The sequence below is a fragment of the Mobula hypostoma genome, chromosome 7 (assembly GCF_963921235.1).
Source record: "Mobula hypostoma chromosome 7, sMobHyp1.1, whole genome shotgun sequence".
Classification (NCBI taxonomy): Eukaryota; Metazoa; Chordata; class Chondrichthyes; order Myliobatiformes; family Myliobatidae; genus Mobula; species Mobula hypostoma.
In genome coordinates this window covers 180,624,202-180,638,701 of record NC_086103.1, presented here as the reverse complement: position 1 = coordinate 180,638,701, position 14,500 = coordinate 180,624,202, and the positions used below count along the sequence as shown (strand labels likewise).

General features: G+C 38.9%; 1 protein-coding gene across 1 annotated transcript in view; it reads left to right on the top strand.

Moving 5' to 3' along the window:
• emsy (EMSY transcriptional repressor, BRCA2 interacting) overlaps window positions 1–13,606 on the top strand; it is an 89,251-nt gene extending 75,645 nt beyond the window's left edge. Inside the window, exons 20-21 of the mRNA XM_063054648.1 lie at window positions 3,843–4,316; window positions 12,192–13,606. Of these exons, the coding sequence (XP_062910718.1) occupies window positions 3,843–4,316; window positions 12,192–12,401 (684 nt within the window). The 3' untranslated portion in view covers window positions 12,402–13,606. The remainder of the gene's footprint in view (window positions 1–3,842; window positions 4,317–12,191) is intronic.
• Window positions 13,607–14,500: the final 894 nt, after the last annotated feature.

The window sequence follows — 14,500 nt, the reverse complement described above, 5'->3', positions numbered from 1 at the left end:
TTTGCTGAAAATCACAGAAAATTGATAAAAGAGAACATTTCTGTTGGATGTGATACACAGACCCATGTCTTAAACCCTGTTCAATAAAGAAAACAAATATAGTTTTGAGTATATGGTTCAGTCCGTAAACCCTACATTACCATTAGGGAGCATTATTCAGTGGAGACAGAAGTTAGACAATAACATTGCATTATTCCATTCTTAATCCTGAACAAAACTTCTGTCAACAAGGGACCTCTCGGTAGTGCAGCAGTTGGCATAATGTTTTATAGCACCAGCGACTTGGGTTCATTTTCATACGTTTTCTGTATGTTTGTACATTTTCCCCATGACGGTGCTGGTTCCCTCCTGTTGCTCCGGTTTCCTCCCACATTCCAAAGTTGTACGGGTTAATAGGTTAATTGGTCACATGGGTGTTATTGGGCGGTGTAGGCTGTTTGGGCCAGAAGGGCCTGTTACCGTGCTATATTTCTAAACTATAAAAATTAACGATAACTGCTTTAGTGACTCCAGCAAAGGAAGGGGACTGGGCTAGTTAATTATTTATTTAGAGATACAGATGGTAGCAGGTGTTTATGATCCAACAAGCCATACTGCCCAGCAAACCCTATCAAACCCTAGCCTAATCACAGGACTATTTACAGTGATGAATGAACCTGCTAACCGGTAAGTCTTTGGACTGTTAAGAGGAAACCGGAGCATCCGCACATGCTCATGGGAAAAAAGTACAGTACAGACTTTCTTATGGAGAATGACAGAATTGATCTCTGAACTCTGATGCTACCAGACCATAGAGTTCAGGATATACTTTAAAATAAAATCTTAAAAGTCTTCAAGTAACACTCTCTGACTAAATTCCACCCTTCACAATAAATAGCCAAAGCTTTGCTTATCTTGTTTTTAACTCAAATGAGAAATGAGGTTAAACCTGCTGTTGTTCTGACTAAATTCAGTTCACTTATTCTTGAACAAAGGAGTTTGAAGAGGTTTAATTATTATTTAAACTTCAGCACAATTAAAATGATCATGTTTATCTAGTGGTAATTAAGTAAGAACTTGAGGAAGTGAATGTAAAACTAGAAAGAGTTCAGATGATGAGGAATTACACTCGAGATCTCTGGACCTCAATGTGCCTCGGTAGCTTAGTGGTTAATGACACTGTTACAGCTCATGGCAACAGAGTTTAGAGTTCAATCCCGGTGCCCTCTGAAAGCAGTCTATATGTCCTTCCTGTGAAATGTGTAGGTTTTCCCCGGGTGCTTCAGTTTCCTTCCACTGTCCAAAGACTAACTGGCTACGTTTATTGCTCATTATAAATTGTCCCATGATTGGCTTAGGGTTAAATTGGGATTGTTAGGGTTTGCTGGGCAGACTGGTTCGAAAGGCGGATTCCGCATTGCGTCTCTAAATAAAGTAAGCTTTAAACTAGATGTTGCTATAGTTTACAACCATTGTCATCTACTAATGTATGATATTACTGCATTCTTGGAACTTTTATGTGGCCTAGTTTCACTTTACTGCTGTTTTGTTATTCATGTCCAACTCTATATTTTTACCCCATTTACTTAATACTTAACTGTCTTTGGGGATATTTTATTCTGTATTCACAACCCTTTTTAACCAAATTAATTTTTAATTCTAAGATTTCTTCCTTCTGTTCTGGAACGGAAAATCTTGTCTTTAGCTCTCTACTCGTTCCACTAATTGGCTCAAGGTTTCTCTACTCATTCCAGTTTAAAACTCCCTGGACTGTTTATTAGTTTCAGTTCAGCCTGAGAATGGTAGCAGCCGCTTTGCCAAGACTATAGTGTCAACAGTAGATGAAGTAAGCCTACTCACTTGGAATTGTATTATCTTTCCAAGATGTATACTTGGATTTCAAAGCCAAAATATAATGTTTAAGTAAAAAGGCAGCGAAGTGCTTTAACACTCCTACAGATCTTTAATGGGCTAGAGGCTTTGTACTGCTATTCCTCATTGTTTATTCCCAGACTTAGTGTGCTACTTAGGAAGTCATTAAATAGTCAATAGTCCACATGTATGATTAGGAGAATTAGAAGCATGCTTTCTTCAAATTATTCTTTCAGCAACTGTATACAAAGGATTAACATCAAAAATATAGGAAGATGTCTATATGGTTGTAATTACCAAGGAAGATTGAAGAGGTAACAAGGGAAGTAGTAGGTAGAACATACATAGATGCTTCCGTATAAGGGGTCCAAAACTCAAGCTGTAAGAAAGATAACCACCAATAGAGCCAGTTTATAGCTAGTGAATGACTAACCTAAGTGATTTCAAAGTTCAAAGTGAATGTATTATCAATGTACACGTCACCATACACTACTCTGAGATTCATTTTCTTGTGGGCATTCACGGAACAAAGAAGTACAATAGAATCAATGAAAAAAACTACACAAAGACTGACAAACAATGTGTAAAAGACAAACTGCAAATATAAACAACAAACAAATAAACAAATACTCTTGTAGAGTTCTTGAAAGTGAGTTGAATATTGAACTCTTAAATTGTAGCTGAGTAAGTAGCATAAATGGATTTAAAAGGGAAAGTTGGTGTGCAAGGTTGAAAGAACAAAGGACTATACAGCTCATGTTAGCTTATTGGGAAGAGGGTTGTGTGTAATATGCAAATAGCGGCTCTACATCATTTGCGCCTGGCCTTTAACTTTCATGTAGTATTGGTTGTTTTGACCCTTGGTTAGGAAAATTGCTTTGGGAGTTGATCTGAAGATTAGGTGCCTCTGGATTCTATTCTTTCTCAGCAAAAGACTCATTGTCCTTTACTACACCAGTGTGATACATTCCTGTTTATCTGGATCAGCCATTCTGGTGACTGAAATTAGCAATGTAGGGACAGAACAGATGCAGTTTGGTGCAGTGGATAAGACTCACCTGGTTCTGAATTACAATCGAAATTACTTTGATACCACCACACTGGTAAGACTTCCATTTTCTATTTGTATTCACTCACACTTAATTTGCCTTGTACAGAAATCAACTTGTAGTATTTTAGCCAATAAAACCAAGACTGATTAGATTTAAGAAATATTAAAAAATAATCTCCAGAGGGATGTCTGAAGTAATATTTCAGGATTTTTAGCTTAGCTAAGTTGTATTAGAAATTTATTTTTTAAAACCAGCCTATACTTTAATTTCTTTATGCAGTTAAAGTTTTTTTTAAATTCTCCCCTCCCTTGTTGAGATGTAATACCATGGATCCTTGTATTCTTTGTATAGTGACAGCTCAACTGTGTAAAATTGGTGAAAGTGTAGGGAGGCTATCTGAATATATGTGGGCAGCTTCATAGCCAAGCCTAACCCTGGACACTGGTGCACAAGCAAGTTTCAGGAGCTCTTGCTGAATAACATTAAGGAAAAGAGCTGTGTCCAATTTTGATCATGTTTAAAAGTCCTACTTAAAACTTTTGAGTACAGACCAGGGTCAAACGTGACAATTGACTGGTTGATAAAGCTCCGTTCCTCTTTGGGATACAGAGCACTAAATAAAACTTCAAATGCTGGAAACTGAAATGAGAACAGAAAATGCTAGAGCATAGAACAGTACAGCATAGGAGCAGGCTCCTCGGTCCACAGTGTTATACCGAACCAACTAAGTTAGTAATTCAGTGGCCAACTAAACTAATCCCTTCTGCCTACAGATTTGCAGCAGCATAGTCAAGGGGAAAATGGATAAGCGTTTCGGTTGCAACCCTTCATCGGAAGTGGTTTGACACACTAATTTAAAAAAAAAAATTCCAGACTGTTGTGCTCTGTTCTCCCATTGCCATTTAATGATTATTGTAGGGCTTCTGTTGACATTTTCAGGCACATCCGCCCATCATAACCCAAGGAGCAGCAGTCACCAAAATATGTTTTGGAAATTACCAAGCCACTACCATCATGAAAACGGCCGGTGGCAGCTCAGAGGGTTCAGTATTGGCAACAAACCATTACACGGTGCAGTCTTCCAAAAAGTCAATGGACACAGATATTTTAAAGATGTCAATGATGGAGGCCCAGATCGAAATGAATGAGGAAGCCTCCAATGTAGACGCTAGAAAAGAAAAGAAACCTACCGTGCAGAAAGTAAGCACACTGCAGTCAGCTCCTTCAAGTCAGTTTCAAAAAGTGGCTGCGGCATCCGCGGCCAAGGAACAGGAGAGCAAACAGAGCCCTGAGAACACCTTCCCACCCAGGGCAGCAGAGGGATCTGGAAAACCTACTCAAAGCCATTTTCTTCAAATTCAGAATGTAACACAGGAGAAGTTTGATGAAATATCCGCAGATATTCTTATTCAGGTAAGCATATGTATATCTGTTTAAAATCTTGACACAGTCTTAATGTGCACATAATGCACAGATGCTGTGTCCTATCACATGTCAGCGACACCAGGACAGAAAAGAGCCTAAGGCAGGTTAACAGCACTTTGCAGGGACAAGTTTTCAAAATTCAAAGAACATTTATTATCAAAGTACATGTTTATCACCAAATACTACCCTGAGATTCAGTTTCCTGCAGGTATTCACAGTAGAACAAAGAAGTACAATAGAATCAGTGAAAAACTGCATACAAACCAAGACTGTCAAATTGCACAAATACAAAACTAAACAAGTAATAGTAATAATAAATAAGTAAGTAATAAAACTGAGAACATGAGTTGTGGAGTTCTTGAAAGCGAGTCCAGAGGTTGTGCTGAATGATCAGTTCAGAGCTGAGGTGAGTGAGGTTATCCATGGTGGTTCAGGAGACTAATGGTTGAAGGGTAATAACTGTATTTGAACTTGGTGGTGTGGGTCCTATGGCTTCTGTACCTCTTTCCTAGTGGCAGCAGTGAGAAGAGGGCATGGCCTGGATGGCGTGGGTCCTTGATGATGATTCCTGAAGTTCTGTTCCGAGTACAGTTGTAGGTGGTTCAAGGTGGCTTTTGCACTTCAGTTACTTGTCCACTTGTGTTCCCCCTGTTGTGCCTGACACAAACACACTCAATATAAAATAAAAGCTTTAGCTCATGTTTTGCATGCTTTGAACACTGCCTTTTCCAAAAGATCCCTTCTCGAAGGCGCTATCAGGCTAGTAAAAGAAAAACCACCCTATCTTAAAAGTTTCTTCCTCCAGGCAGTTAATCTGATTAACCATTCCGGTTAGCTTCTCTCCCCGCACCCCCCCCCCCCACCTCAGTCACTACTGTAAAAACTTTAAACCACTTTTTATAATGCTGTTTACATTGCAAATACATGCTGGTATCTATTATTCCATATCTGTACTTCTAATATTTTTATAATTCTTTATGCTATATAATTGTTGAATGTTGTTTTTGTTGCATGCAGCACCCTGACCAACACATCATAGCAAATCCCTAATACATGTAAATGTATATTGCAAATAAAGTTAGTCCTTTAAAGTGGCTGACTTTGCTGAAAATGCATTACTGCATACAAAAATATCTAACAGCATAATCTTGGTAAGGAATAGCCGGAAACAAAAATCCTTAAAGCTGTAGATTTGATTTTTTACTTCTGGATGTAATCCAGCTATAGGAGACTACTGTTTGATCAGCTAGACCTCCATTCCCCTTCTTGTATCCTGGATGACGAAATTTCTCAGTCTTGAATGGTTACCCCTTAATTTGAACATTGGCATCTGTTTCTAGATTTATTTATTTTATTGAGAAGTACAGCACAGTAACAAGCCCTTCCAGCCCAATGAGCCTACGTTGCCCAATTACACACACAGTCATGCGGAGAACAATTGTATGTAGGTTGCTGGCACTGTAATAGTGTTAACATTAGAAGCAGAATTAGGCCATTCGCCCCATTGAGTCTGTTCTGCCATTTCGTCATGGCTGATCCAGTTCTCTTTTAACCCCATTCTCCTGCCTTCTCCCTGTAACCTTACACACCCTGACTAATCAAGAACCTATCAACCTCTGTCTTAAGTGCACCCAATGACCTGGCCTCCACAGCTGACTGGTAAAGAATTCCACAGATTCACCACCCTCTGGCTAAATAAATTCATCCTCATTTCTGTTCTAAAGTGACATTCCTCTATTCTGAGACTGTACCTTCAGATTCCCCCACCATAGGAAACATTTTGTTAACATGCACTCTATCTAGGCCAGAGCCATCAATCAATCCTCATATGATAAGCCTTTCATTCCTGGAATCATTCTTGTGAATCTCCTCTCAACCCTCTCCAATGTCAAATGATAAGCCTTTAATTCCTGGTTCTTTCTTGTGAACCTCCTCTGAACCTTCTCCGATGTCAGCACTTCCTTTTTTAAATAAAGGGCCCAAACTGCTCGCAGTACTCCAAATGTGGTCTAACAAATGCCTTATAAAGCCTCAGCATTACATCCTTGATTTTATATTCTACTCGTGAAATGATTGCTAGCATTGCATTTGCCTTCCTCACCACTGACTCAATCTGCAAATTAACCTTTAGGGAATCCTGCACAAGGACTCCCAAGTCCCTTTGCAGCTCTGATTTTTTAATTTTCTCTCCATTTAGAAATAGTCTACCCTTTTATTCCTTCTACCAAAGTGCATGACCATACACTTCCCAACACTGTATTCTATTTGCCACTCTTTTCCCATTCTCCTAATATGTCTCTGTCCTTCTGCATCTTCCCTGCTTCCCCAATACTACCTGCCCCTCCACCTGTCTTACATCGTCCTCAAACTTGGCCACAAAGCCATCAATTCTGTCATCCAAATCATTGACATACTACATAAAAATAAGCAGTCCCAACACTGGCCCCTGTGAAACACCACTTGTCACCGGCAACCAGTCAGAAAAGGCTCCTCTTATTCCCTTTCTTTGCCTCCTGCCAATCAGCCAATGCTCTATCCATGCTAGTATCTTTACTGTAATACCATGGGTTCTTATCTTGTTAAGCACCCTCATGTGTAGTAACTTGTCAAAGGCCTGAACTCCAAATACACAGCATACACAAATTCTCCTTTGTCTATCCAACTTGTTATTTTCTCAACTAATTCCAGCAGATTTGTCAGGCAAGATTTTCCCTTGAGGAAACCATGCTGACTTTGTCCTATCTTATCATGTGTCTCCAAGTACCCCAAAACCGCATCCTTAACAATCGACTCCAACATCTTCCCAACCACTAAGGTCAAGCCAACTGCCAATAACTTCCTTTATTTTGCCTTCCATCCTTCTTAAAGAGTGGAGTGATATTTGTAATTTTCTAGTCCTCCGGAGCCATACCAGAATCTATTGATTCTTGAAAGATCATTTCTAATACCTCCTCAATCTCTCAGCTACCTCTTTGACAATCCTGGGATGTAGACCACCTGGTTCACATGACTTATCTATCTTCAGTCCTCTCAGTTTCCCAATCACCTCCTCCTTAGTAATAGCAACTGCACTTACTTCTGCCCCCTGACACACTCGAACCTCCGGCATACTTCTAGTGTCTTCCATAGCAAAATACTTATTCATTTTGTCCATCGTTTCTTTGTCCCCCATTACTACCTCTCCAGCATCATTTTCTAGCAGTCCAAGATCTACTCTTGCCTGTCTTTTACGGTATATATCTGAAAAAAACATTTGGTATCCTCTTTGATATTGTTGGCTAGCTTACCTTCATATTTCATCTTTTTCCCCCCCATGGCTTTTTTAGTTGCTTTCTGTTTCTAAACGTTTCCCAATCCTCTTACTTCCCACTAATGATTGCTCTGTTACATGCCTCTCTTTTGCTTTTATGTTGGCTTTGACTTCCCTTATCAACAGCAGTTACGTCATCCTGTCTTTAGAATAGTACTTCTTCTTTGGGATGTACCTATCCTAGGCCTTCGAAATTGTTCCCAGAAACTCCAGCCATTGCTGCTCTGCTGTCATTCCTGCTAGTGTTCCCTTCCAATCAACTTTGTCCAGCTATCCTCTCATGTCTCTGTAATTCCCTTTACTCCATTGTAACACTGATACAGCTGACTTTAGCTTCTCCCTCTCAAATTGTGGGGTGAATTCTATAATATGATGATCACTGCTTTCTAAGGGTTCCTCTACCTTAAGCTCCCTAATCAAATCCAGTTCATTACACAACATTCAATCCAGAATAGCTGATCCCCTCGTGGGTTCATTCACAAGCTGCTCTAAAAAGACATCTGGTAGGCATTCTACAAATTCTCTCTCGTGGGATCCAGCACCAACTTGATTTTCCTAATCTACCTGCATACTGAAACCCCTCATGACTATCGTAACATTGACATGCCTTTTCTATTCCCATTGTAATTTGTAGCCCACATCTTGGCTACTGTTCCAAGGTCTGTATGTAACTCCCATCGGGGTCTTTTTATCCTTGCAATTTCTAAGCTTCACCCACAAGGATTCTACATCTCAATATCTTAGTTCAGGTGTAACATGTCCCTTTTGTATAGGTCATGCCAGTTGTGCCTTAACCCAGAACAGATCCCAATGATCCAGAAATCTCAAACCCTGCCCCTATCATCAGTTTCTCAGCCATGCATTCATCTACCAAATCATCCTATTCGTATACTCACTGGCACGTGGCACAGGCATCAATCTAGAGATCACTACCCTGGAGGTCCTGCTTTTTCAGCTTTCTACTTAACCTTACTAAATCCTCTCTTCAGGACCTCCTCACTTTTCCTACCTATGTCATTGGTGCCGATAGGCACCATGACTTCCAGCTGTTCACCTTCCCCTTTTAGAATGTTGTGGACCTGATCCAAGGTGTCCCTGACACTGGCATCTTATGTTACTGTTACGCTAATGGCTGTGCCTTCCTAATTATTTGGTGTACCCGACTGGAGTTTTGTGTTTCATATTCTGAAGCCTCTTCATAAAAATGATATTCTGCTTTTGTATTCTTCCAACTACTGTGAGTAAAACATAAAGCATGTTCCTCGAGCTGGGGCAATATCCCCTCATCCCGTAAAAGATTTTATGTTTCAGTGACGTCACCCATTGACTTGAACTTAGATATCTCTGCCTGGTCTGGTAATCTCATGGCGTATACCAAACTTTTCATTGCAGGAATCAGTTGGTGCATCTTTGCTGCACGGTTTCAATTGTATGCGCATTTGTAGCTGCCTGCGGGAGGACAAATCTCAGAGTTATATTCTGTGCACATATTTTGATAATAAATATACTGTGAATCTTTGAACCATTCCTTCGGCAAAAGCAGACCTATACATGTTATTCCAGGTGTAGTTTGGCCAGGATCCTGTGCATTTGGAGCATGGTATCATGACTTTTGTATTCAACTTCTTTTATGTTAAAGGCCAACTAATTGCTTGCTATGCCTGGAAATGACCTTTCAGTGATTTATGTATGCAGACACCCAGTTATTAACTTGAATGGCCTCACATTTTTCCACATTGTATTCTGTCTATCATGTGCTTGCCTGTTTACTTATTCACTGTATTTCCCTTGAAGTCCTTCATGTTGCCACCTAGCTTTGTGTAGTGTTCAAATGTGGATATGATCCTCTTTTCCAAATCATTAATATAGGTTGTGAAAATCTGGACACCAATCTCTGCTGCTTACACCAACTTCTCAGCCTGAAAATAGACATTTTGTTTTATTCCTGTTCTATGTCTTTGAGTTATTTTGAATGCCATGCACTTTTAAAAAATTACCTTTGTTGCTCCTCCATTTGACAGTGCTCTGAACATCTAAATGCACTGTATCAATCAGTTTCTCCTTACTCAGATAGTTTCAACCTCCAAGTGAAATTCCAGCAAGTTTGTCAGTCAAGCTATCCCTTGTGTAAGTCTATGCTAACGCTACCCAGTGCTATTGGTCTAGTGTCCTTTTGCCACTTAATGACAATTCCTAGCATTTTCCATGCTACTGATGTAAAGCTAATTGATGTGTAGTTTTCTTGCTTTCTCCCTCCCTTCTAAAATAGAGTGGTTATATTTTCGATTACATGAATGTAACTTGCTCTTTGTGAATAACTGCACTACAACTCTCCCACAAGTTCTCAGTGGGGATTCTGTATCAAAAGCATTCTAACAACCTTCTTGTTAGAGAATTAATATATCAGGGGAGCTTATCTATAATGGGGCATCATGGTAGCGTAGCAATTAGCGCGATGCTATTGCAGCTCAGGGTGTCAGAGTGCAATTCTGGTGCCGTCTGTAAGGAGTTCATATGTTCACCCCACGAACCAAAGTACATTTATTATCAAGGTACGTATGCAATATACAACCCTGAGATTTGTCTTCCCATAGATAGCCACAAAACAAAGAAAACGTGGAACCTATTCAGAGAAAACCATCAACCCCTCCACTTGCAAAAAGGAAATTGCGCAAACAGCAACAAAAAACATCAAACCCCTCACATGCAAAAAAACAAATCGCGCAAAGGGCAACAAGAGCATCAAACCAACCCCTCACATGCAAAAAACAAATTGCGCTAATGGCAACAAGAAAGAGTGAGCAAAAACATAGAATGTAAGAACACAAAATCGTAAGAGTCTAATTGAACTACAGTCCAATCCATAAACCACAGACCCAGAACTTTGGTAACATCCTCCGACAGCTTCAAGGAGAGAGAGAGAGAGATCATTCAAATGTAGGGGCCTTCCGTCGGGAGCAGAGAGAGAGAGAGAGAGACCCTGTGTGCGTTTCCTCACACATTCCAAAAATGAATTGACATAAAATGTTAATTGGTCGTTGTAAACTGTTCTGTGATTAGGCTAAGGTGCAGTAGGTATGTGCTGGGTGGCATGGCTTGTTGGGCTGATACAGCCTGCTCCGTATTATATCTCTAAGTAAAATCAAATAAAAATACTGTAATGTTAGTGGGATTATTTTCAATAGCTGTATTTGGAAGTTAACCTTCTACAAAAAACAGCACCAAGACTGGCCTGTTAAGGTTTGGTGTTAATACATTTTAATATGGAACGTAGAACGTGACAGCATAGTACAGGCCCTTTCCGCCCACGATGTTTACCACAAAATGGAGCATAATCATCTGGGTGTTTTAGAAAAATTAATAAGCAAATGAATGATCATCAGGATGATGGTTGAGCTATGAAGGGAACAAGTAATTTGATATTCCATCAGAATGGTATTGAAATAAAGATTAATTACATTGCCTTTTAACTACCCTTTTAGAGGACTCCTCCCCTTTTTCTTTCTCGTTTGATTCTTCAACAAACTTACACTTTTTTGTTCTATTCTTGTGCAACTAATTTCTTATAATTTAGGCCATGACTTTTAATTTCATTCCATGATTGCAAAGATGCAATATATTTTCCTCATCAGCTGGTATTGTGTGGTAATTAGCAAAATGTGGGAAAAGTAGTTGCACAGAACTGAATTTTGCTAATAAGATTATGGTTTTTACACTAATTATGTTAAAGTAATTTGTTTGTAAATAACTACACTACAACCATGGTATTTTTGAGGTGTACTCTCGCACAAATGTTCAGTGTAGATTCTGTTTAAAAAACATTTTAACAACTATCTTGTTGGGGAATTAATACTTCAATTAATGAATTATTGATTAATTGAAATTTCTTCAATTAATAATTAATATTCCAAATATTTATTTGATTATTGATAGAAAAATCCTGGTGATGATGAGTATTTGTCACCACTGGTTAGACTGTGGTGAGTTTAAAGCATGTACATTTAACTTGTTATAAATGAAACATTGGAGAGATTACAAACATTAAATATACCAAAAGTGAAAAGCTTCAAAGCAAATAAACATGCTATATGTTACCTTATACAACCCAGAGAGAATGGAGAATCGCATGAAAATTTTGAAGCTTCTTGAAAATTAAGCAAGTAATCTAATTGGGGCTTTCAAAATGAGTAAAGTTGTTGAAGTGAAACAGTCTTACATCTAGTTGGCAAGATTACAGGAGACAGCTGTGACTCAATGGTAGGACTTTTGCTTCTTGTACTGCTTCAGAATTACTGCTTAAGCTGTAGAATGCACTGAGATGGCTATACGTCCTGAGTACTGGTTATTTACTACCCAACTGTGGAGGAATGAACAAAAATGTTACTAGAATAGGTTTCTACACAAGACCAGTTAGATAATGTGGCCATTGAAACATTTTGGTAATATATTGGATGCAGATAAATAGGCACTTAAAGATTTAGTACTTGCATAGATGCTGAACACTTGTGCTGTAATTGCTATGATTCTATGATCCATTTCTTTCTTTGTCCTAGTCTATACCACAGTATTCCATACCCAGTCAGTCCAGCTCAAATGTAGTGGTCGAACCCAGTGGTCTTCTGGACATCACAAACTTTACCAGCCAACGGATTGCCGATGAAGAGTCTGTACACTATTCAGCCATGGAACAAGATATGGACAGTAGTAACGAAGATGGTCCTGAGCTCAGTTCAACAGACATTACGGCTGGGCAGCCACCGTGAAAGGGAATGGCAGTTTTTAACTGACTAAGATGTGCTGCTGAGTCTTCAGAAATCTTTCCAGGAAAGGACAAGTGTTCGAGTTTTTAAAGAATATGTACATAGAAACTTTTTTTGGAAGCTAAAACATGTAAAGAAGATTCTGTATACATACATTTAGACTTTTAAAGTGAATCTTGTGAAAAGTCCATTTTTTAAAAAAATAATTAAAGAAGGTCCAATCATTTCCATTTTTATCCGAAAATGAAGCACAGCTCCAAGAGTTCTTTTGGGTACATCACTGTAGCCCTGTGGACAGCAGTCAGAGATGATGCATCATTATGATGATAGCAGACTGGAGATGGGTATTCCTCAGAGGAATGGATGTCTTCGTACATCATTAATAATAAAGGAAAAACAATCGATAGTTCATCTCACTGAAGCAAGAACCCACCTAGTACTGAGACATGTAAAATTAATGACCAATTGGCCTGTTTCCGCATGGCTGCCTTTGCCAAGAAAATGTTACGTTCTAGATTAAGTTGCCTTGTTTAAGTCTGTAGTGATAATTTTGTATGCTAATTATGTGGATTTATTGGAAGTTGAAAAGATGGGAGATATCATTTGGTGAGTACTTTACCTCCAATCATTATTCCTTCATAGTCAATTAAAAAATGTCTTGCAGGAAGGCATTACAAAGTGCTTTTTCTTTTCAAGGTTTCACTGCTGATCCTTTAAGGATTTGAAGTAAAATCTTAAATAACAAAAAAATACACAACAAACAGCATTAGATGCTCATGTTTAAAGATGTTGTGGTTTTTCAGCTAACTAATAAATCATTAAGTTCACAGTTGGAAGCCTTAACTAAGTAGTAGAACTGCCTCATCTGTAGGAAACTTTGAGACATCTTGAAGTCATGAAAAGCTCTACAAAAACACAGGCTTGTTGTTGATCAATCAAGTGTGGAAAAATAAAGGAAATTGGAGCATTTTTTTCTAAACAAAGGCTGTTTGATTGTACGGGTCTTTTAGGCATTAAAATGATATAGTCAGGTTAATATTTCTGGCTAGACTTTTTTAAGAAGTGGAATGCAACCATCGACTACAGCTCTGGTTATTGAAACAAAATGGGTTAATATTGCCTTCATGGAAAAGACCATAAATGCAATGTCATGCTACCTTCTTCAGTTCCCATATTTAACAGCTCTCTTAATGTTTTTTAGAGTTGCAATGTACCAGATTAAAATGAGGATTGATTTATAAATGGGGGATAGGATGTGGTGTTCTTATTGAAGAGTAGAGAAGGACCGGAGGGGGAGCATAATGCATTATTTCTGGCTTGCTTCCTTCTGTTTTTTACAAATGTTCAGGTTCTTGGATCCTTTTGCAGTTCAATACCTCAGTATAATTTCCTGGCACTTATATTGGGTCTCTTAATGTCTTAAAAATCTGTTTATCTCTTATGAGGGCTATAGATAGGCTAAATACATGTAGGGCTTATCCCCTGAGGATGGATGAGACTAGAGATAGAGGTCATAGGTTTAAGGTGAAATATTTAAGAGGCACTCGAGGGGAAGCCTCTTCACTCAGAGAGTGGTGTGAGTGTGGAATGAGCTGCCAGTGGAGTTGCTGGATACGGGTTCAATTGCAACATATAAGGGAAGTCCATGGATGAGAGAGGTATGGAGGGCTATGGATGTGGGTAGGTGTGACTAGAAAACAAGTTGGCACAGACTGAGTGGGCTGAGAGGCCTGTTTCTGTGCTGTTGTGCTCTGACAATTCAGCAACTAAGCTTCTGTGGCCCTTTAGTAAAGGATTTGTTATTTTCTGTAGTTCAGCTGGGTATTACCAGCTAACATGGATATATTCTACTTGATTGTCTCATGTAGATCATTGAAATAGATTGTGTCTATCTTAGTCCTAGCATGTTTCCTACCCAAACAATAACCTGTTAATTGATACTATTTACTGTCTATTGACTAATAGAATATAGTACGGTACAGCACAAGCTCTTCAGCTCACTGCGTTATTCAAACAATACAAACAGTACAGGCCCTTCGGCCCACATTGTTGTGCTGACCCTCAAACCCTGATCAATCTAACCTTCCCTCCTACATAGCATA